The 23,301-nt window shown below is 57.5% G+C and overlaps 1 protein-coding gene and 1 long non-coding RNA gene across 52 annotated transcripts; one reads left to right on the plus strand and one right to left on the minus strand.

The window, feature by feature from the left end:
* The first annotated feature begins 527 nt into the window (after window positions 1-527).
* ADAMTS10 (ADAM metallopeptidase with thrombospondin type 1 motif 10) lies at window positions 528-22,072 on the plus strand. Of its 51 annotated transcripts, none has more exons than XR_014836387.1 (26): window positions 528-579; window positions 2,727-2,807; window positions 4,324-4,510; window positions 4,745-5,091; window positions 5,543-5,699; window positions 8,150-8,367; window positions 10,395-10,483; window positions 10,588-10,733; window positions 11,138-11,181; window positions 11,340-11,445; window positions 11,532-11,678; window positions 11,863-12,004; window positions 14,849-14,956; window positions 15,279-15,424; window positions 15,525-15,588; window positions 16,277-16,379; window positions 16,648-16,781; window positions 16,883-17,006; window positions 18,012-18,092; window positions 18,178-18,341; window positions 18,442-18,568; window positions 18,668-18,797; window positions 19,146-19,350; window positions 19,607-19,772; window positions 19,857-20,016; window positions 21,293-22,072. XR_014836387.1 is itself a non-coding variant. In XM_085009460.1 (26 exons), the coding sequence occupies exons 10-26, from the start codon at window positions 11,360-11,362 to the stop codon at window positions 21,400-21,402; spliced, it is 2,208 nt and encodes a 735-aa protein (XP_084865586.1). In that variant the 5' UTR covers window positions 528-579; window positions 2,727-2,807; window positions 4,324-4,510; window positions 4,745-5,091; window positions 5,543-5,699; window positions 8,150-8,367; window positions 10,395-10,483; window positions 10,588-10,733; window positions 11,138-11,181; window positions 11,340-11,359; the 3' UTR covers window positions 21,403-22,072. The 51 variants fall into 51 exon arrangements, 25 of the variants coding, with proteins under 25 accessions (XP_084865586.1, XP_084865591.1, XP_084865588.1 ...); XR_014836388.1 differs by having other exon boundaries at window positions 11,863-11,987; window positions 14,853-14,956; XR_014836373.1 differs by having other exon boundaries at window positions 10,400-10,483; window positions 18,668-18,853; window positions 19,596-19,772.
* On the minus strand, window positions 20,722-23,301 carry LOC106507295 (uncharacterized). Its single transcript, XR_014837663.1, has 3 exons — window positions 23,173-23,301; window positions 20,986-21,025; window positions 20,722-20,834 (listed from the first exon to the last, which is right to left on the minus strand). It is a non-coding gene; the product is annotated as an uncharacterized LOC106507295 (long non-coding RNA).

A 23,301-nucleotide genomic window follows, 5' to 3' on the forward strand; every position in this document is an offset into this window, starting at 1 on the left:
CTCCCCCACCTGGTTCCCCCATTCCCCCCACCTCTGGCCCCACTCCTTCCCGTACCCCCTACCCGATTTAGCCTCCCCCTCCTCCTCGGCCCCACCTGGTTCCCTTCAATCTCCCCCCAGCCACCCCCCAGCCACCCCCTTCTCTTCTCCCCTTTCCCTTACCCCTACCCAATTCTTCCTCCCTCCCCATCCCCCCACGCTGGCCTTTCTCCCCTCCCCCACCCTTTCACCTCCTCCTCCCCTTCCCTTCATCCCCGCCCCCCCCCGCATTTCGCCCCCCCATCCCTCCCCCGCCCCCACGGCGGGGCGCCGGTCCGGGCGGGGCCGCCCGAGCGCCCGGGTCCCTGGCTCGGGTCCAGCCTGCGGCCCAGGCCGAGCGCGGCGGCGGCGGCGGGCGGGGTCTTGGCGGCGCGCGGTTTGGGGGTTTTTTATAACCCTGGCAGGCTGCTCAGGAAGTGCCGTCCCCGCGCCCCCTCCCCCGGCCACGCCGCCGCGCTTGCTCCCTCCCTTCCTGCGCGCGGGCCGGCGAGACGGCGGCGGGGACGGCAGGCGGAGGCCCCGGCTGGCGGCCGGCCGCGGGTAACGGCGCGGGGCGGGGGCGCGGGGGCCGGACTTCGGGGGACTTTGTGTGTCCGCGTCGTCGCACGGGGATGGCCGCGGGCCCTTGGACGTCGGGCGGTGGGGGGGTCGTGGTGCTGCTATGTCTCCAAGCGTGTGCGACACGCAACGCGCCCCTGAGTTTCTGGGAGCGCCTGTCTGGGTTTGTTTGCTCCGTGTGTGTGCGTGTCGGGGTGCGTGTGGACATCCACGTATGTGTAAGGGCTGTGTGTCTATAAAAATGTGAGGGTCAGTGTGTGTCTGAACTTATATGCTATTATAGAGGGGTGTTGTGTGTCTGCCTGAGTGTGAGTGTAAGCCAGTAATTCACTGTCTCCTGGGTCTAAGTGTTACGATGTGTATCTCCAAGCATCTGCCGGTTTGTCTCTGTGTGTGTCTTGAGTGTAACGAATGTGTAAATGCCTGTGTGTACGTGCATCTGGTAGGTCTCAAGTTTTGAAGGACTGTGTGAGTGTGTTCCTGGGCTGCTGTGAATGTGGAAAGGAGTGTGTACGTGTCTGTGCACATAGGGCTGAGTGTGTGTGTGTCGCTAGGTTGTGTGTGTGTGAATGAGTAAGTGTGTATGCACATAGGTCTGGGTAGAGTGTAGTTGCGCGTCTCTGGTGTTTGAATGTGTGTGTATTGAGTGTGTGTGGTGGGGGCCGGAGGCGGGGGTCCTTTGTGGGCCTGTGATGTCTGGTTGTGGGTCCCAAGCTGCACAGGTGTGGTCGCCCTCAAGTGTGTGTTCTCGACATTGCCAGTGGGTGTTTGTGTGTCGCCCTGTGGGAGCGGCGCCACCCACTTCCCCTGAGTTGGTCACCAAGGCCACAGCCTCAGGGAGGCTCCAACCCGAGGCTCAGGGCCTTTAATTAGCCGTTGGTAGTGGGTACCCGCCTGGTACCGGCCTCCTCCTGCCGGCTGGGCCTTTGTCTGCTCTCGGGGCAGGGGCTGCCTCCTGCCTGCTTGGCCAGATGTGCAGCGTTCAGGCCGGCCCGGCCTCTGCCTGGGCAGTCTCGGCCTTGGTCTCCACTGGGAGGCTCTGCGGCCTTGTCCCCTCCAGGATCCCCAGGATGGGATGGAGCCTCTGTTTCCAGAGACCGTTTCCGCCGGCATTTCCTCCCCCAGCCTCCAGCGGGCTGGCACCCTCCCCCATGCTGGCCACCTCCCTCCTGCCTTCTTGGAGGAGGGGCTGGGGGGAATGGCCAGGCCTGGGACACACACACAGGAACACGCATGCAGCCACACACAGGGTCATATGGGCACACACCACACACAAAGTCACATGTACACAGTTCCAGCTATACACAGCCCGGCACATGTAATCACCCCCACAGATCACAGTGGAGACCCCCTGCTGACATCCTGTTGCCCCGCCCCTCAGGCCCAGGATTCCTCTACCGGTCCCCAGGCCTCTTCTTCCCCGAGAGCCACCAATCTGTTCTTGGCTGCCCCCAATGCTCCTAGCAGGTCACACCTCCCAGCCACCCCACGGGCTGCACCACTGATCCAGATGCTATCCCCACCTTGCCCTGGCTGACACCTTGTACCCTCCCCCTCTGAACTCCTCCCATCCCACACTTGGGGGACTCCCCTCCCCCTGCCTCACCCACCTGTGCGGGTCCTTCAGCCCTGTCCTCCACACCCCACTGGAGCTGGAAGCACCAGGGGGTTGTGAGGTTGTTGGGGGGAGGGGCAAGCTGCAGAGGAGGGAGGAGCAGGGGGAGAGGCCAGGCCAGGAGCCACAGAGCCACTTTGGGAGGAAGCTTCTGCACCAGGCCTGACTGCTTGAGAGAGAAGAGGGACATGACTGGAGGGACAAGGGCTCCAGCCTCACCTGCCATGGGAATGCTGCCACCTGGGCATGGGGGTGGTGGGAAGGGGCTCGAGGGACCCCACATAGGAAGCGCTTTGATCCCAGAGCTAATCAAGGACGGGATAGGGAGGTGGTAGCATATGGCCGCAGGGGGTGGGGGCAGGGCGGGGGGGGGGGTGGTTACTAGGAAGTTTAGGAGGGTGAAAGGCAAGAAGGAGGTTCACCGAGGCTGGGGAGAAGCGCAGGGTGTCCTCAGCAACCCCTGAACTCCAGACCCAGCTCCACTCTTCTCACTGCCCTTTCCCACCCTGTCCAGGCTCCCAGAAGAAGCACTGAGACCCAGAGAGGCTCACACACAGGGGTTCAACACCACGCCACTAACTGAAGCCCCCAAAAGGTAAAAAAAAAAAAAAAGGAGAGAAAGAATCCAAGGGGTAAACATCTGCCTGGCTGAAAAGAGCAGCATGATCATAGAGTAGGAGTGAGCTCCCCGTCACTGGAGGGGTCCAGTCAGAACCGGGAGGAGGGGGGGGTGTGGATGTCAGCTTCTAAGTCGGCATCTTGGAGGAAACCTGGCTCCAGCCCTCAGGAGCTGAACTGCCCTGTTTGGGGATCGACTCTCAGACTTGGCCAGGCTGCAAAGAAAACAAGACAGTGTGTGATTAAGGGGGAAATTGCACAGAGGAGGAGGGAGGAGGGGAGGGTTTGGCACAGGGTGGTGGCCCAGAGCAATGTCTGTGGCAGGCTGGCCTGGGGCAGATGCTGGAGAAATGGACCTGCCCAGCCAGCCTGGAGCTTGGAGGAGGAAGCTGAAGTGAGAGGAAGCAGGGCTAAGGGCTGAGCTGGAAATGTAGGGTGAAGGAAAGTTCCTAAGAACAGAGACCACATGGAGTTCCCATTGTGGCGCAGCAGAAATGATCCAACTGGGAACCATGAGGTTGTGGGTTCAATCCCTGGCCTTGCTTAGTGGGTTAAGGATCCGGTGTTGCTGTGAGCTATGGTGTAGGTCGCAGATGTGGCTCAGATCCTGTGTTGCTGTGGCTGTGGTGTAGGCTGGCAGCTGCAGCTCCGATTCGACCCCTAGCCTGGGAACCTCCATGTGCCATAGGTGTGGCCCTAAAAAGCAAAAAAAAAGAAGAGACCACATGTAAAGATTTGCTCCCTATGGCAAAGGATCCGAAGGCAGGGCCAGGTCAGGGAAGAGGTGGGGGGAGCCGAGCACTGATCTCAGGTTTAATATGGGTTGAAAATTCATGCTGACCAACCTTCAAGTGTGTCCCAGGCCAACCTCCCCTTGCTGCCCTCTTGGTCCTGGGTCCGTACCAAACGCCTCCCTGCCCCAGGGCCTTTACCCCTGCTGGTTCCCCCCCATGTTCATTTCTTACCCTTCCCACCTCCACTTCCAAGCCTCCCAATTATTTCTCATAAAGAACGTGTCCCAATCTGAACTACATGTCTCTTCGTTTACTTATCTGTCATCTGTTATTCCCTGGAGATTGAGCCCCATGGGGTTGGGGGTTGGAGTAGGGAGTGTGTCCATATTATACACAGTTGTCACTGGATGAATGCATCCTCAGGGTTATTGCAGAAATGAAATGAGATGATATCAACATACTCGGCCAGTAGCTGGCACATAGTAGGTGCTCGTGGAGTCAAAGTCTCTCCCTGTTCTAAGAGCATAGGGAGAGTGTGATGGGGTTGGGGCAGGGGGAGCGTCAAGGAGGCTACTGAGTAAAGAAATGCGTGCAGAGTCTTGAGATGGGGGCATCCCCTAGCCACGGGCATCCCTCTGGCTGGGAGTGAAGGGCTGGCTACAGGTAGGTAGGTGCCCTTGTCTGCCTGGTGAGGGATCTTGGCACTGGCTCTGCCCAGCAGCAGAACCAGGCTCCCCTGACCCAGCTCTCCCCTCCCAGGAGCCCGGTGATGCTGCCCAGGCTGTGAACAAAGAAGGCAGCGCTGTGGGGGCTGCCAGCAGCCGGGGCTAGGGAGAGACATGTGGACACGTGGCCTCTATGGCTCCCGCCTGCCAGATCCTCCGCTGGGCCCTCGCCCTGGGGCTGGGCCTCGCGTTCAAGGTCACGCACACCTTCCGGTCTCAAGGTAGGGTGACTCCAGGGTGGTGGTGGGGATGGAGGAAGGAACTGAGATGGGATCTGTGGGGATGGGCGGTGGTCATGGTAGAGGAGGCCCTGGGGTCACTGGGGCCAGAATCTCAGAGCAGGTGACCTGGAGTCAGGGTCCACTGAAGCCAGCATCATCTGCCATGCAGCCAAGCAGTCAGAATACAGGGGGCCTAACCAGGGCTCACCCCAGGCCCTTGACTCCTACCCACAGATGAGTTCCTGTCCAGTCTGGAGAGCTATGAGATCGCCTTCCCCACCCGGGTGGACCACAACGGGGCACTTCTGGCCTTCTCCCCCCCGCCCCCCCGGAGGCAGCGTCGGGGCACGGGGCCCCAAGCAGAATCCCGCCTCTTCTACAAGGTGGCTGCACCCAGCACCCACTTCCTGCTGAACCTGACCCGCAGCCCCCGCCTCCTGGCGGGACACGTCTCCGTGGAGTACTGGACTCGAGAGGGCCTGGCCTGGCAGAGGGCCGCCCGGTCCCACTGCCTCTACGCCGGCCACCTGCAGGGCCAGGCCGGCAGCTCCCACGTGGCCATCAGCACCTGTGGGGGCCTGGTGAGCGGAGGGCTCTGGGAGGTAGCAGGGAATGCCCACAAGTTTGGGTGTTAAGAAAAACACTTATGGAGTTCCTGTCATGGCGCAGCAGAAACGAATCCAGCTAGGAACCATGAGGTTTCAGGTTCGATCCCAGGCCTTGCTCAGTAGGTTAAGGATCCAGCGTTGCCGTGAGCTGTGGTGTAGGTCGCAGACGCGGCTCAGATCTGGCATGGCTGTGGCTGTGGTGTAGGCCAGCAGCTGTAGCTCCAATTCGACCCCTAACCTGGGAACTTGTATATACTGCGGGTGTGGCCCTAAGAGATTAAAAAAGAAGAAGAAGAAGCTGAAAAAGGAATAGCAACATAAATCCAGTAAAATAGAAGGAATGAAATCATAAGGAGATAGGGTCCCAGGGGTCCTGGGAACCAGAACCTTACCTGAGCCCTCTGTCCCACACCCCAAACCCCAGCATGGCCTGATTGTGGCAGATGAAGAAGAATATTTAATCGAGCCCCTGCAAGGTGGGCCCCAGAGGCACCGGGGCCCAGAGGATAGCGGCCCCCACGTGGTGTACAAGCGTTCCTCCCTGCGTCACCCCCACCTGGATACAGCCTGTGGAGTCAGAGGTACGTCTGTCCCTCTGGGGCTGGGCAAAGGGTCTGCACAGCATCATTGCCTGTAGGCAGAGGTAGACCGCAGCATCTCTCTCTCTATCCAGAAGGTGATCAGGCAGCTCTGGGGGGAGCAGTGCAAACAGTCAGCAGGGCAGGAGGCAGTGGAACAGCCCACCAGTCACCACCATAGTCCAATGACCCATCAGTGAGTGAAAAAGGCAGCTGAACAGCTAAGTAGGTGCTCAGGCATAAAGCCACCCATCTCCAGGATTACTGTCTGATCAGACAGTTAAGCAGTGGGGTGGTGGTAGCAGATCCCAGGGCAGCTGCACAGTGAAAACCCCAGGAGAGGAGTTCCTGTTGTGTCTCAGCAGGTTAAGAACCCAACTAGTGTCCATGAGGAAGTGGGTTCGATCCCTGGCCTCTCTCAGTGGGTTAAGGATCCAGCATTGCCACACGCTGCGGCATAGGTCGCAGGTGCGGCTCAGATCTGGTGTGGCTGTGGCAAAGGCCAGCAGCTGCAGCTGATTCGACCCCTAGCCTGGGAACTTCCATATGCTGCAGATGTGGCCCTAAAAAAAAGAAGGAAAGAAAGCACCAGCAGAGCTGAGCCACCACGCAGAAGATCAGATTGACGACCAGACTTGCAGAAGGACAATAGTAACATCAGATATTTAGGGAAAGGGAAAGTAAGGAAGCTAGACAACAAAAGATGCATCAGGACAGTCATCCATCCCCAAAAATGACTAAATGATTGGAACATTCGATTAGCTGCATAACCTAAGGGTCCAGGAGTAGCACACTGTGACAGACACAGTGGGTTGCACAAACAGAAAAGTGGGAGTTCCCAGTGTGGCACAGTGGGTTAGGAATCTGAGTATAATAGGAGTTCCCATTGTGGCGCAGCAGAAACAAATCCAACTAAGAACCGTGAAGTTGTGGGTTCAATCCCTGACCTCGATCAGTGGGTTAAGGTTCTGGTGTTGCCGTGAGCTGTGGTGTAGGCCGGCAGCTGTAACTCCAATTCAACCCCTAGCCTGGGAATCTCCATATACCGCAGGTCCCACCCCAAAAAGACAAAAAAAGAAAAGAAAAAAAGAATCTGAGTACAGCGGTTCAGGACACTGCAAAGATGCAGGTTCTATTCTGGCCCAGCATTGCTACAACTGCAGCTGCAGCTCAGATTCAGTTTCTGGCCCAAGAATTTCCATAGGCTTACGGGTACGGCATTTAAAAAAAAAAAAAAGAAAGAAAGGCGTTCCCCTTGTGGTGCAGCAGAAATGAATCCAACTAGTAACCATGAGGTTGCATATTTGATCCCTGGCCTCACTCAGTTAAAGATCTGGTGTTGCTGTGAACTATGGTGTAGGTCGCAGACGCGACTCGGATCCGGCATTGCTGTGGCTGTGGCATAGGCTGGCAGCTGTAGCTCCAATTCGACTCCTAGCTTGGAAATCTCCATATGCTGCAGGTTTGGCCCTACAAAGCAAAAAAAAAAAAGAAAAAAAAAAAAGGGAGAGTGGACGGTGTCACGGTTGGTCAGTGGGATAGTCAGGGTGGAGTACAGCCAGGCAGCAACATTCTCAGTTAGGTTAGGTGCTTTGTTCTATAGCCCAGTTGGGCAGTCTGGTAAGTAGAAAGTTGCACAGTCAAGGAGTTCCCATTTTGGCTCAGCAGATCAAGAACCTGATAGTGTCTGTGAGGAGGCGAGTTCAATCCCTGACTGCACTTAGTGGGTTAAGGATCTGGCATTGCCGTGAGCTGATGTAGGTCACGGATGCGGCTCAGATCTGGCATCGCTATGGCTGTGACTTAGGCCAGTAGCTGCAGCTCTGATTTGACCCCTTGCCTAGGAATTTCCATAGGCCACAGGTGTGGACCTTAAAAAAAAGGAAAAAAAAAAAAAAAAAAAAAAAGAAGCATTCCCTTTGTGGCTCAGCGGAAACAAATCTGACTAGCATCCATGAGGATGCAGGTTCTATCCCTGGCCTCCCTCAGTGGGTTAAGGAGCTGTGGTGTAGGTCGCAGACTGGGCTCGCATCTGGCATTGCTGTGGCTGTGGTGTAGGCTGGCAGCTACAGCTCCGATTCGGCCCCTAGCCTGGGAATCTCCATGTGCCACAGGTGTGGCCCTAAAAAGACCAAAGACAAAAAAAAAAAGGTCGCATAGTCAGAAGGCTGGGGAACCTTAGAATCACAGTTCCAGCAGTGAGGCAGGCTGCTGTGCCCGTCCATTTGGGCAATGAAATGGTTGGAAAGTTATACAGTCATGTCGATTGTCATGGGATGCTGGGCAGCTGTTTGACCAGCCGGTCTGGCAGTGGGGCAGTCATATCATGGAACCAGATATTCATTGTACAACCAGCAGCCAAAGGCTGAGGTGTCTGATGGCCAGATAGATCGTCAGACAGGGAGGTGGACTATAAGAGCAAGCCATGGAATGACCAGAAATTGTCCATCCAGATGAGAAACCGTGGAAAGGGCGGCCATGGTGGCTGCGCACCCTGAAACCACCCCCTGCCCGGCCCCTCGGGAATGAAACAGAGCGAGGCCAGCCAGGTCTGAAGCGCTCAGTCAGCCGGGAGCGCTACGTGGAGACCCTGGTGGTGGCTGACAAGATGATGGTGGCCTACCATGGGCGCCGGGACGTCGAACAGTACGTGCTGGCCATCATGAACATTGTAAGTGCCTCCCCCTCCCCAGGCGTGGAGCCCACCTCCAGAGGTCACGAAAGGAGTGTCACCATCACCTCCTCCCCCGCCCCCCCGCCCCTGCCAGTCCCTGACCAGAGGCCAGAGAAACAAAATGAAGAGGGGACTGGGTGAGCGAGAAAGGAGGGCTGATTGAAGCAAGAAAGGAAGAGAATTAGCCCAGCACAGTGGCTAGGAGCTGGACTCAGGAGGTAGCCAGCCTGGCCTGAAATCTCAGCCCCTACCGCTTTGTTGATCAGTGCCCTTGGGCATACTACTTCACCTCTCTGCCTTGGTTTGCCCATCTATAAAATGCGTCCAATAACAGTACCTACTTTGTAAGGCTCAGGTGGATGCAGTGAATTGGTAAATCACTTAACACAGCACATAGCACACAGTAGGTGCCCTGTAATTATCTGCTCTATAAAAATAGGAGTTCTTGCTGCATCACAGCAGGATTGGCGGTGTCTCTGCAGTGCCAGGACGCAGGTTCAATCCCTGGCTGGTACAGTGGGTTAAAGGATCTGGCATTGCCACAGCTGCAGCATAGGTCACAACTGCAACTTGAATCTGAACCCTGGCCCAGGAACTCCATATGCTGCAGGGCAGCCAAAAAAGAAAAAACAAATGAACAGGAGTTCCTTTCATGACTCAGCGGTTAATGAACCTGACTAGGATCCATGAGGATGTGGGTTCGATCCCTGGCCTCGCTTGTGGGTTAAGGATCTGGCATTGTCGTGAGCTGTGGTGTAGGTCGTGGCTTGGATCCTCTGTGGCTATGGCTGTGGCGTAGGCCGGCAGCTACAGCTCCGATTTGACCCCTAACCTGGGAACTTCCATATGCCACAGGTGCTGCCCTAAAAAGCAAAAAGGGGGGGGGCAGGTGACTTGTGGGTATTAGTTGAGGTGAGCAGTATACACATGGGCTGTGCATCTGTCTGCATGCAGGGCTCACCCAGTGCCTACCTATAAATCCATACAGGCTGACCTCACTGGCCCACACTCAGAGTCAATGCCCAGTCTACATCTTGATCTAGACTCTGGACCTCTCTAAGCCTCAGTTTCTGTCTCTGTAAAATGGGGTTATACATAGTACCCATCACAAAAAGGTAAAAATCAGTGGGAGGGAAGCCAACTAGAGCACTTGGCACATAGTAAGGGCTTGATAAGGGATGCTCTTGTTTCACTGAGACAAAATGGGAGGAGGGGGATGTGTAGCATAGACAGATGGCCCAGTATGTTGACATAACATCATATCTGATACCACTGCCTGCTGCCCAGGCCCTGCCTCCCTCCCTCCCTCGGGCTTCCAAAGTTTCCTCAAACCTGCCAGGGTTTCTGGGGGTTTCCACAGAGGACAGTGATGGCTCAGGGCTGCAAGATCATTACACAGAGCTGCCTCCATCATGCATGCCACTCACCCCAGGGCCCCTTCCCCCTCCCCTCTGACCACTGTCTCCAGAGCTTCCTGGCTCCATAGTCCACTTTCTGGTGGTGATGCTCAAATTGGTACCTTCAGACAGTGTGGAATGAGGCCGGATGTGCATATCCTTCCGGCAACCTCTAGGCAGAGGCAAGCTGAGTGGGGTGGGGGGAGGTGAGTCAAAAAGAAATGCACTGGGAGTTCTCTGGTGGCGCAGCAGGTTAAGGATCCGGCATTGTCACCACAGTGGCCAGGGTTGCCGCTGTGGCACAGGTTCAATCCCTGGCCCGAGAACTTCCACATGCCATGGGCATAGCCAAAAAAAAAGAAGCACACTGGCAGGCAGGCTTAGCCAGACTTGAATCCCACTTCTGGTGCCTACCAACTGTGCATCCTAACCTCTCAGAGGATCACTTTCCCCATCTGTAAAATGGGAATGCTAGTGATAGCTGCTCATGTGAGGATCTATGCGGTAGGCTTAGCCTGAGGCTCACACACAGGAGGTACTTGATTGAAGCAAGCTGTTCTCATCAACCCCCTTTTTGTTTTCTACTCTGGGCCTCTCTTAAGACTCGGTCTCTCTTGTTTCTTGGAGGTCAGGTTGCCAAACTTTTCCAGGACTCAAGTCTGGGAAACATCGTTAATATCCTGGTAACACGCCTCATCCTGCTTACAGAGGACCAGGTGTGTGAGGAGAGGGGCAGGTGGGCACCTTCCCCTGCATGCTAGAGCTGCCTGCCCTCCCCAGGTGGCCTGGCATCCATGGACCTCACTCTGTCCATCCTCAGCCCACCCTGGAGATCACTCACCATGCCGGAAAGTCCCTGGACAGCTTCTGTAAGTGGCAAAAATCCATCGTGAACCGCAGCGGCCATGGCAATGCCATTCCGGAGAACGGCGTGGCCAACCATGACACAGCAGTGCTCATCACGCGGTGAGGGGTGGGGTCGGCTCCAGGAGGACTTGGGCCGGAGTGGGGGGGCAGGGGAACAAGTGGTCCAGAGGACAGTCCAGGTCCAAGCAAAGGTCACTTCTCTTGGGAGATGGGAGCGGCCAGGACTGTTGAGCCCACCCCCTTGAGGAGCCAAAGCCGGGGAGGGACTGCTGGGAGTCTGGGGATGTGGGAGACAGGCGTTGGGCCATTTGGGCACTGACGCATCCTTCACTGGCTCTGTCATTAATTCAGTCATCACTCGTGCGCCTGGCATTGCCAATGCCAGCTGGGGGAAGAGCATGAGACTTCGGGTCAAAGGCTGGTAGGGGCTCCCAGGCAGAACTCAACCCCCAGAGACAGACAGGGTAGCCCAGCCCCCTCACCGCCCCCCTCTCCTTCCACAGCTATGACATCTGCATCTACAAGAACAAACCCTGCGGCACACTAGGTACCCGGGCCCCCTAGGTTTCAGGCACCTCTGAAGGCAGTGGGCTGGGTGACACTGGCCCTGGTCGGGGGTGGGGACCTGGCTGACAGATACAGTGGACAGGGCTGACAGATACAGCCCTGAGCCCCCAGCCCCACCCCCACATGCCTGTTCCCCAGGCCTGGCCCCCGTGGGCGGGATGTGTGAGCGCGAAAGAAGTTGTAGCATCAATGAGGACATCGGCCTGGCCACGGCATTCACCATCGCCCATGAGATCGGACACACGTGAGGCCTGGGACACAGGAGGGGGTGGACGGGAGGAGCCGGGTGGGGTCCTCGACAGCCCGCAGAGCTGCCACTCCTCTCCCCAGGTTTGGCATGAACCATGATGGCGTGGGGAACAGCTGTGGGGCCCGTGGCCAAGACCCAGCGAAGCTCATGGCCGCACACATCACCATGAAGACCAACCCATTTGTGTGGTCCTCCTGCAGCCGTGACTACATCACCAGCTTTCTGGAGTGAGGGCACACCCACCTGTCCCACCCAGAGACTCACACTCAAATTGGGGGAAGTGGGGAGGGGGCCTCTGGGAAGGATCGTGTGCTCATAGGGACACTCCCCAGGACCCCCACCCCGCCAACCTAGCCAGGGCCCCTGAGCCTATAGCCCTCCTGTGTGAGAGCCACTTTCTTCTCGCCACAGCTCTGGCCTGGGGCTCTGCCTGAACAACCGGCCCCCCAGACAGGACTTCGTGTACCCCACCGTGGCCCCTGGCCAGGCCTACGATGCAGATGAACAGTGCCGCTTCCAGCATGGAGTCAAATCGCGTCAGTGTAAATACGGGGTAGAGAGAGCCTTCCTGCTTTCCTTCCTGGGAGGGGAGGGGACCGCCGCCACTCGGGATAGCGGGTAGGGCGCGGCCACAGGGGATGGGAAACTCCATGTGGGCCCCTGGCACAGACAGTGGGAGTGAGAGAGATGGGAAGGGGAGGGAGCTCCAGTAGACAGTTGGAGGGGTGGGAACAGAGGCACTTGGGGTTATACAAATGTCACATACAGTCACAGTGCTCGGGCACAGGAATGAGATCTCCTGGTTCTCCAGACCCCTATGTTGGGGACTGAGCTGGAATGAGCCTGGGGGAGCACATTCTACTGCAGCAGGACTAAAGGCCCAAAATCCCATTTTTAACCAAACATCCAGACTTGGTGCAAATGCTTTCCCTGGGGATGAACCATCTTTCCCACTTGGCACAAAAACTGGACAGAGCCTTCCAGGGACACCCTGTCTTCATTCTCTACATCCCCCACCGGCCGGTTCACAAGACCTCTTGGCCCCAATCCTTGGCTGGACATGCTGTGAGCCTCCTGACTACTCCCCACTCTTTCTTGAGGTTTAGACTCAGCTCCCAAAGCCCATCCACCCATAGAGACCCGTGGGAGGTGGGGGGCATTCCCAGCTCCTCCCAGAAAGCTGGAGAACTGCTGGTTTCCCTCTTCAGCTCCCAGGGGCTCTTCTGGGGTCTGCCCCTCCTGGGCCCACCTCCCCCAGTTCCCTAAACACACTCCCTGGCTCCTCACAGCCTCAGCCCTGGGCACCCAGACTCAGTCCCGATCCTCCAGGCCCTCAAGACTCAAAAGATCAGTTTGAAGGGCTTTGTCCAAGCCAAGGCCAGGTTAACTTGAAATGAGGAGCAGGCAGCTGTTAAAATGCCCTCTCTTCACTCCAGTGGAAGACAAGGGGACATACCTTGGATCAGCTTCTATTTAGTGCACTCTCGCCACCCCCACCTCACCCCCTAGCTTGGCTAGTAACTAACTACAGCTCCCCCTAATGAATTCCTAAAGAATTCAGAAGCTACTCTTGAGCATCTGCTGTGTCCCAGTGATCCTAATAATGACAACAGTGGCTGCCATGTCTTGGATGCTCACTCTAGGCCAAGCACGTGATGTGTATCATCTCATTTAAACTGCTGACCATCCTACCATCCCCACATTCGGGGCTGAGGCATAGAAGGGATGCCTTGCCTAAAGTCACAATCGGGGAACATGGCAGAGCTGGGATTTGAATCCAGGTTTTCTCTAAGACTCTAAATTTGGGAAAGGTGGGAAAGGGGAGGAAATGCCAGATTACCAAGCATGGACCAATGCTAGCTCTATGTTGAACTGATTCTTCCTTTTATTTTTCCAAGGAACATCTTCCTAGCCCTCCTGGCAAAAGGGTAGATTATTGACTACATGTAAATCGGTTAATATGTGTAAAGAGCTGAGCCTCGAGCCTGGTCCAGAGATAGTTGTGGTCATTATTACTCAATCACAGGGTGTTTATACAAGTCTTTTCATATCTACTCTGTCACAGGCCTCTTAGCCATACGTAGGCAAGACCATCTTGTAGATGAGGCCCAGAGAGGGGAAATGCGTTGCAAGTCAGTGGTGGAGTCTCCCAGAGTGGCCAGGACTCATTCATAATATGCCATGGTGCCTCCTTGAGGAGAGGAGGAAGAGCAGGGCTGGAACAGGCAAGAGGTGTCAGAAGTGGGATGGGGTCTGGGGACGTGGGGCGGGGGGGCGCTGTGATATTTTTACAAATGGCCAGAAAGAATATAAGCTAAGTGAAGCCAGAAAACCAGGCTGAGTTTTTAGTTTTTAGATGAGAAATGTCCTCTGAAGGAGCAGGTTTGAGGACAACCTTCCAGACTTCTGGTGTGTGTACAGGTATCTAGAGCTGTTGATTGGTCCAATCCCAAATCTTCAAAGCTTGGATTGGGTTCAAAGAAAAGATTACATGTGATTATAAAACGGGGATAGAAGGAGATCCACTTTTCAGAGGGAAGACCGTGGGAAATGGGGCAGGATTTGGCCACACCTGAACCCACCCACAACCCAGTGGGACTTGTCCAGGGATATTAATTAACCTGGACCTAAATTGCCTCCTTAGCACAGTAGGCAGTGCATCAGTCTCATAACCTGGACCTAAAGGGTCAGAGTGACTCTCTAGGACTGGACCAGCCCAAACAGCATTCAGAAAGGAAAAAGGTGGGCTGACTTTTCACTGGAGGTTGAGGGGCTTTCCACACAGACCCAGCCTGGCCTTATCCCCTCTCAACACTCCATAGATTAAAACTTTGGGAGTTTCCTCAGTTCAGGTGGGAGAAACAGAACCACCAGCTGGAAATAAAGTTAGAGATGGGGCCCTTGACCTGAGCTATCATCAAGCCTGATTTTTCCAGAACCACTGTTCTTTGGTGGGCTGTTTTGCCTATTCTAAAAAGGAATCCAGACCCCTTTCTCTTCATTCCTCAGCAGATCACAAATTTCCCTCTAGAAATTTGGGAGGTACCAGAGGCTGAACTGCAGAAGAATTAGATCATAGCCCCTGAAATCAAGGTTCTTGATTAGAATCCTGACTTCCCCTTAGTAGCTGTGTGGCATCTAGTAGCTGTCTGAGCCTTAGTTTTGCCACAGCAAAATGGGGATAACAGTGCCAGAGGGAATTTGTAGCCCTCTAGGTGTTTGATAAGTGCTGCTTATAAGAAGAGAAGAGGTCCTAGCCCATGCCCTGAAAAAGGTTGCAAAAAGACCCAGTCCCCAGGCTGGGGACCCCACTGTCAGCCGGCAGTGAGCGGGTCGCCTGGATCCTCTCAAGGAAGGAGGGAGGGGGGCGAGCCTGAGCGGGCGCCTTGGCCCGCAGGAAGTCTGCAGCGAGTTGTGGTGTCTGAGCAAGAGCAACCGGTGCATCACCAACAGCATCCCGGCCGCCGAGGGCACGCTGTGCCAGACGCACACCATCGACAAGGGGGTGAGAGCCGGCCACGGGCCTCCACGCCGCCGCCGCCAGACCCCTTCGACCCCATCGTGGCTCTGGCCACGCCTACTGTCTGCAGGTCCCACCCCTGGCCTGAGGTCACGCCCCTCTGAACCGGGTCTAGCTTTCGTAGCCACGCCCCTATGATACCTGATGGGTTTGGGTCTTCAGACCCCATCTTCATCCTCCCGCTTCCACCCCACCCGGGGTGGGCTCAGACTTCCGGCTAGGCGTCTGGGGAGAGGGTAGGAATGAGCGCCAAGCTTGCGAGAGTCTGCAGAGCCCGACTCACCCTTCCCCACTATCCCGCCCGTAGTGGTGCTATAAGCGGGTCTGCGTCCCTTTCGGGTCGCGGCCCGAGGGCGTGGACGGCGCCTGGGGCCCGTGGACTCCGTGGGGCGACTGCAGCCGGACGTGCGGCGGCGGCGTGTCCTCCTCCAGCCGTCACTGCGACAGCCCCAGGTCAGCCCTCAGGCCCCTCTGCCAGGTGAGCGGGGTGGTCCGCGCCCTCCGACTCCTCCCGCACCATTTCTCTCCTATCCGCCCCCTTCCCCGCTTCCAGGCCGACGATCGGAGGCAAGTACTGCCTGGGCGAGAGACGGCGGCACCGCTCCTGCAACACAGACGTGAGTTCCCCTAGGACCCAAGCCAGGTGCCCTCGGCTCCTCTTCCATGGGGAAAAGAAAGGCACAAATCAGTTTCCAGTGGGCCTCGACCGGCTGGCTACCATCTCAAAAACCTGCAGCGGCCACTCCTTTCTCTGACCTCCCTACGCCTGCTCTTGGCCCCGGCTTCTTCCAACTTGTCAAACTTGCAGTAGATGAATCTCCCATCTAGAATAATTGCTTGACCCCCACCACCCCCTCTAGCTACTGCGCGCCCCTCCCGTTACTGCCTAATTTCCCTCCAAAGCTGAGGCGGAGGTCCCTGTCACCAAACCCGCGGCCGCATTTTCATCCCCTACTTGCACTCTCTTCTGACCCGAGACCACAGGTCTCAGGTCCAGAGGTTCCGCTCCCTCACCCGCTAGAAAAGCCTTGCTCCTTTCTAGGCTCGCTCTCTACAGAAAGGTCCCGTGGTCTGAAACCAGAAACCTAGGTGTCACACCCAGCTTGCCCACAAACTCTGATGAGTCACCTGCTCCCATCTCAAATAGACCTGTCCATCCGGCCTCCACCCTGGCCTCAGTGCCTCAAGCATCACTCCTCTAACCCACCCCTGATTACAGCATTAGATATCCAGCCTGGGGTCTCTCCCCTAACTGCACCCCTCCCCACAGCTGGCCTTCCTACTTCTCCCCTTCTGTGCCCCCAGGACTGTCCCCCAGGCTCCCAGGACTTCAGGGAAATGCAGTGCTCCGAATTTGACAGCGTTCCTTTCCGTGGAAAATTCTATACCTGGAAGACCTACCGAGGAGGTGAGTGGGGGACTAAGAAGGCCATGGGGCTGTGGGTGGGGGCAGCCACAGGTGGACACAGAGTCAAGGAGTTTGCCCTGAGCCCTTCTGTCACCCAAGGAGCCAGACTGCCTGGATTGAACGCTGGGAGCCCCCACTCCCTCTGCCCAGCCTGCCTGTCCTCGCTAAGTCTGGGGTCTTGGCCCTCTTGGCCTCACCTCCCCCAGAGGGTGAGCAGGAAGTCACGGGATGGTCCAGGCCAGGGTCTAACGGGGCCATGCCCCCCCAGGGGGGGTGAAGGCCTGCTCACTCACGTGCCTAGCAGAAGGCTTCAACTTCTACACGGAGAGGGCGGCGGCCGTGGTGGATGGGACACCCTGCCGCCCAGACACGGTGGACATTTGTGTCAGCGGCGAGTGCAAGGTGAAGGGGACTCCCAGAGAGACCGGGGGTTGGGGGGGGGATCCACGAGAGGGGGATAGAGCAGCTCCCTGACACGCTTCCCCGACCACTGCCCTCCCCAGCACGTGGGCTGCGACCGGGTCCTGGGCTCTGACGTTCGGGAGGACAAGTGCCGAGTGTGTGGGGGTGACGGCAGTGCCTGCGAAACCATCGAGGGGGTCTTCAGCCCAGCCTTGCTTGGGGCCGGTGAGAGACCCCCGCTTCCCTCTCACACTCCTCACTTGGTGGCCGCGGGCAGGGGCGGGGCGGGACCCACGGGACCTACCCCACTAATCCCACCCCCATAGCCAGGATCAGCAGCTCTTCAGACCCAAGGGCCCGGAGGGGTATCGGGGACCCCAAAAGTTCCTGGGAGCGTAGTAATGCCCCAGGTCAGGGTCAAGGACTGGCTTTGGTTCTGGTACGTAAACCTTGGCAACTAAAGTGTCCAAGGGGGTGGGGACATAAATCTCTCCCCTACCCCATCATGAGGGCCTCATGCTGGGTCTTGAGGGGGCAGAGGTTTCACTCCTCAGGGGGCTAAGGGACTCTGCTAGAGCAAAACACTTACATGGGGAGGGTATATCTGCAGGGTGCAGTGAACTTGAATGCTTCCCAGGCTTGGCCTGAAGCAAAGAGACGCCAGGGAGCAGAGAGCTTAAGGGACCAAACATGCACTGAGGGCCAAGTATGGAGTTCAGGAGACAGAGTGGGGATCCAGGCAGATAAGCCCATCCTCATGGGGGGTGCGGGTGGGAAGAGATCCAGGGTTCACAGCGACCCAAGGTCATCCAGGTAGTGAATGATGGAGCCTACTGCAAACCTGGCTCTAACCGATAAAACTACCAAGTCACCCTATATGGGTCAGGACCCATGGTGCCCCCTTCCCTCTGCCTAGGCCCACCCCTGCTACTTATTGACAGGTAGGGGTGAGTCAGACCATTTCGATGGTGAGAGGGTAGGAAAATTGGGGTTCCAATTTCAACCCAGCCACTTTCTAGCTATAAAACCTGGGCTAGTTGTTTCACCTCTCTGAGCCTCAATTTTATCATCTGTAAAGTGGGCATGATGACACATCTACTTCACGGTGCCACAGCTGGGGGCATCAGTGCATAGCATGGTAACAGCTGCTGTCATCAGGGACCAGGAATGTGAGAGGCAGGCAGGTGTGGGGATGGACCAAGTAGGTGACCTCTGAGCTCCACTGTCCAGGGTACGAGGATGTCGTCTGGATCCCCAAAGGCTCCGTCCACATTTTCATCCAGGACCTGAACCTCTCCCTCAGTCACCTGGGTGAGCCACAGGTGGGAGGATGAGGACTGGGGGACAGCAGGGGCATCAGTGTGGCTGGGGTTCTGATCCCTCTGCTATCCCCCAGCCCTGAAGGGGGACCAGGAGTCTCTGCTGCTGGAGGGGCTGCCTGGGACCCCCCAGCCCCATCGCCTGCCCCTGGCTGGGACCACCTTTCAGCTGCGACAAGGCCCGGATCAGACCCAGAGCCTAGAAGCCCTGGGACCCATAAATGCATCTCTCATCGTCATGGTAATGGCAGGGCTGGGAGCAGGGTGCCAGAGGACATCCTTGTGGGGACTCGAACTTGATTTCTATTTGATTCCTCCTCCCACCCCCACCCCCACCCCAGGTGTTGGCCCGGACTGAGCTGCCCACCCTCCGATACCGTTTCAACGCACCCATTGCCCGCGACGCGCTGCCTCCCTACTCCTGGCATTACGCGCCCTGGACCAAGTGCTCAGCCCAGTGTGCAGGCGGTGAGGCTGGGGTGGGACGGGGGCCAAGGGGCGGGTACTGGTCACCAGGCCGAACTTCCAGGCGGGGCAGGGCTGAGCGGGCCTCTCCCCCGCCCCCAGGTAGCCAGGTGCAGGCAGTGGAGTGCCGCAGTCAGCTGGACAGCTCAGCCGTGGCTCCCCACCACTGCAGCGCCCACAGCAAGCTGCCCAAGAGGCAGCGCGCCTGCAACACGGAGCCCTGCCCACCCGAGTGAGTGCCTGCCGGGGTGCAGGGTCCAGGTGACAAGCACTCCTGGAATCAGAGGAGTGAGTGCTCCCTAAGGTGAGGTCAGGGTTCTCCCGGAATCAGAGTCAGAACAATGGTGCTTGCTCCCTAGTCAAGTCCAGGTAACCATCTGCCCTTGGGGTGACGCACCTCCTTGTTCCCAGTGTGGGTACAGAGCAATGATATTCTAAGTGCGGGGAGCAGGAGCAACAGGCATCCCAGTGCCAACTTCCATAATGATGCTGGTTGTTGGGGCGGAGGAGGATCTGCTAGTGCCCCAAGATCAGGGTGCCCAGCCCTGGACACTGTCTCAGGCCGCCCCTCCCCCCACAGCTGGGTGGTAGGGAACTGGTCGCGCTGCAGCCGCAGCTGTGATGCAGGCGTGCGCAGCCGCTCTGTCGTGTGCCAGCGCCGTGTGTCGGCCGCCGAGGAAAAGGCGCTGGACGACAGCGCGTGCCCGCAGCCGCGCCCGCCGGTGCTGGAGGCCTGCCACGGCCCCGCCTGCCCTCCGGAGTGGGCCGCCCTCGACTGGTCGGAGGTCAGCCGCCCCTCCCCACCCGAGCGCCACCCCACTCCCTGTGCAGAGCAGGGAGGGGGCCCAGGTTGCCCTTCTTGGGTGCCACAGAGGCGCCTCCCCACTCCCGCTGGCCCTAGCGGGCCACCCTTGACTGGTCCAGAGTTGGCTGTACCCTCCTCGCCTCCCACTGGACCAACATCCTCCCACTTCCTGTTCGAGCGGGCGGGGGTTGCCCACTGAGCATGAAACGCCCCCTCCAACTGCAGTGCACCCCCAGCTGCGGGCCGGGCCTTCGCCATCGTGTGGTCCTTTGTAAGAGCGCAGACCAGCGCGCCACACTGCCTCCCGCGCACTGTGCGCCTGCAGCCAAGCCGCCTGCCACCATGCGCTGCAACCTGCGCCGCTGCCCGCCCGCCCGCTGGGTGACTGGCGAGTGGGGTGAGGTAGGTGGGTGTGCCCTGCAGGGTGGGAACCAGGGCAGGGGCGGCGGAGGTGCAGGGAGGCAGCTCATTGGCAACTCTCCGCAGTGCTCCGCACAGTGTGGCTTCGGGCAGCAACAGCGCCCCGTGCGCTGCTCTAGCCACACGGGGCAGCCGTCACGTGAGTGCGCCGAGGCGCTGCGGCCACCCGCCACGCAGCAGTGCGAGGCCAAGTGCGACAGCACGCCCGCCGGGGACAGCCTGGAAGGTATGTGGGGAGCGAGGCCAAGGGGCACGGGAAGGGCGCGGACCAGAGGAAGCCGTTGGAGAGCGTGGGGTGGTGAGGGTGTCCTAACCATCAGCCAGAAAGCATCTCCAACCACCGAAATGCCTTTCTCTGTCTCCTCCAGACCATCTTTCAACATCCCCTGCCTGCATTAGGTGCCACTGTGTGCCAAGCATTGTAGGCACCTTGATTTTTCTGGAGGCCCAAACTCAGGTCAACTCCTCCAACCACCTTTGTGACCTTTGCCCTGTTCATCTCCATCTATAACGTTATTTGCCTAATATGATTTCTTTAAGTCAGTTTCTCAGCCTCAGGCACTATTGATGTCTTGGGCCAGATGATTCTTTGTCATGGGGGCTGCCCTGTGCATTGTAGGGTGTTTAGCAGCATCCCTGACCTCTACCTGCTAGATGCCAGTAGTACCCCTCCTCCCAGTGGGGAAAACTGAAAATGTCTCCAGACATTGCCATTTTTCTGAGAGGCAAAATCACATCCCCTTGAGAACCACTGCTTTAAATATCCCCCCCCCCTTTTTTTTTTTTTTTGGCTGCACCCACAGCATGTGGAAGTTCCCAGGGCAGGGTTCACACCTGCACCCAGCAGCCACCCAAGCAGCTGCAGTGATAATGACAGATCCTTAACCCACTGCACCACAAGGGAACCCCCTTTTTTTTCTACCTAAGAAAATTTATTTTTCATAAAGAGCAATTGGTGACTTACTCCAGGCACTGGAACCAAACAGCCTGGATTCATCTTCTATCTCTGTGCCTTCCTTTTCACATCTGTCTCTTGAGCGAGTGCTGCATTCAGGAGATGGAATAAAAGAATCCATGTGACGCCCTTTATTAGCACACCAGGCCCTATCATACATCACTAACTTGCTAAGGAGGAACCATCATTCATTGTCATTAGCATACTGTCAATTACCCTGAACACAAAATATGCAAATACCCTGAGAAGAGTGAGGGTCCTGGAGTTCAAGGTCCTCAATCTGTAAGGAAGAGAAATGAGCAGGGATTACAGCCCCAAACCGATAATTAGAAAAGGGACACTTTTCTCATGATTTAATATGGTGTCCAAGCCCCAGACCTGTACTCTCAAAAAATCCTCAAAACAATCCAATGGCATAGTTACTATTATCAGCCCCCTTTGAGAGGCACAGAGGAATTAGTAAACGCTGTGCAGCCAGCGGTCGCGCTACTGCAGGAAGTGGTGCCAAGACCTGATTTCCCCCTACCCTTCTCCCGTCCCCCTCCAGAGTGCAAGGATGTGAACAAGGTCGCCTACTGCCCCCTGGTGCTGAAATTTCAGTTCTGCAGCCGAGCCTACTTCCGCCAGATGTGCTGCAAAACCTGCCATGGCCGCTAGGGGGCGTGCGGTCTTCGGAGCTACGGCTGGGGTGGGGGTGGGGAGACCAGGCCTGCAGCTGGCCAGCCTGAAGGAGCCTGAGGGGGCGGGAGCTAGGAGTGAAGGGTGAGTTGGAGCCGGAAGTTATTTATTGGGAACCCCTGAAGGGCCTCTGGCTGTGGGAATGGAGAGGGGCTGGCCATGCCCAGGGCCCCTCCTCTGCCCCTCTCCTTATTCACGAGATTCCCTCCTGGGTGGGTTTGAAGTAGAAACAACTGTTCGCCTTAGCGCACTTTCCACCCACTCTTGGGGAGCCCCCAACACAACCCTCGCCTTTGATCGGAATGTGTACTGTGAAGAGTGGGGGTGGGGAGGGGGGTCAGCCGGTGCCCTGCCCCCCCCCCCCAGCACTGTCCTAATCCTCCACTCTGAGCTGGGGGGGGGTAGTCTATGTCCGCTATAGGGGAGGGGATTAGCACCATCTCCCTGTCACCCTTCCCCAACCAGACTAGCTACAGGGGAGAGGCAGAGCTGGGAAGATCCACCCCATGCCCTGCCCTGCCTGCCCCAGGGGGACCCCGTCATCCAGAACACCCAGGCCACCCCCATCATGGTGCTACAGGCCCTGCCCTGGGGCCCACACACCCCTCGCCAGGAAGCCCTACATCAATAAAGTTCTTTCTTGTGTAGATTTCCATGTGTGCGTGTGGGTGGGTGTCAATGCATCTGGGTCACATTAAGCTGTCCCCCATCCCCAGCTTAGAAGCATCCCCAGCAGCCCAAAGGGGGCTTTTACCAACACACACTAGAGCCCAGTGATTTTAGGTCAAAAGTACAGCTTCTCACAAAGGCTCTCAAAAGCAACACAATCTGGCGTCTACAATCCCAGCCACCACCCTGCCCGTCACTCGGGGAGCTCCAGCCCACACTGGCCTCCTGGAAGTTCCTCAGTCTCCCCACCATCTTCCCATCTCTGGGCCTTTGCTAGAACCCTTTCCTCCACCAGGTGTACCCTCCCCTTTCCTCTTCACCTGGTTAGTTCCAACTCACCCTGCAGTCTCAGCACCAATATCGCTTTCTTCGAGAAGCCTCCCCTGACGCCCCCAGCAAGATGGGGGTCCTTCCGACTAGTCCCTGAAGGTATTGCTGAGGTTTGCAGTCCCCCACCCAAGTCGGTTGAGCAAACTTGCCCAGGAGATCCAGGCAGAAACGGACTCCTCCCCAGACGTGGCCACTAGGGGGCGCCATGGTGTGCCAACCTCCAGGCGGGATGCTGTGTGCCGCCGGGATCTCTGTCCTCCGTCCGCAGGGATCCCTGCCAGGGTCAGCTTCTGCCCCCCCCCCCCCACCTCCTCGCCGTGTGGCACCGGGAGATGACAACCTCTCGGAACTGCCATTTCCTCAAACGTGAAGAGTCCAGGACACAGCCTACTGGTCTCCCAAAGATCAGGTGGGCCAGCACCTAATGGATCCCATGTGTGCCACGAGGGCCCTCCACAGCTGTTTTACGATAAGAAGATGGTGAGATCCCGGAAGCGGCAGAGCTGGGGGTCATTAATTCCAAATGTGAGCCCCTTGCTCTTGGTACCCTCCACTCCCGCTGCCCTTCCCCGAACAAAAACACACATGGCTCCCCAAGGTCCCTTAGGGAGGAAGGACCTGCCAAAAAGATTCTGGAAGTGGGAGTTTGCGATGCCCAGAGCAGACGCACGTCTGAAGTGGTTTCGAAGAGACCTGAGTAGCCCAGAAGAGCGCAGTCAGTCCTGCAGACCTGCGTGCTGTTTGCTGTACCTGCATCCCGGAGGAGTCTGAGAAGCGGCTTTCTGGGGTCTGGTAGCGGGTGCCATCCATCCTTAATCTCTCTCTTCAGGCTCAGAGCTCCAAACCACCAGCTCCCTCGGCCCCGTCTGGGTTCTCTCC

Source organism: Sus scrofa, chromosome 2 (assembly GCF_054392235.1).
Source record: "Sus scrofa isolate SSC_HxYL_T2T_F1_AM1 chromosome 2, Sscrofa_HxYL_maternal_Yorkshire_Landrace_v2.0, whole genome shotgun sequence".
In the NCBI taxonomy this organism is placed as follows: Eukaryota; Metazoa; Chordata; class Mammalia; order Artiodactyla; family Suidae; genus Sus; species Sus scrofa.

Coding starts and splice junctions, on each gene's coding strand:
- ADAMTS10 (XM_085009449.1), top strand. CDS start 4,423: ATGGCTCCCGCCTGCCAGATCCTCCGCTGGGCCCTCGCCCTGGGGCTG. Junction 10,484..10,587: donor TCCTGCTTACAGAGGACCAG/GTGTGTGAGGAG, acceptor GTCCATCCTCAG/CCCACCCTGGAGATCACTCA. Junction 15,042..15,278: donor GCCACGCCTACTGTCTGCAG/GTCCCACCCCTG, acceptor TCCCGCCCGTAG/TGGTGCTATAAGCGGGTCTG.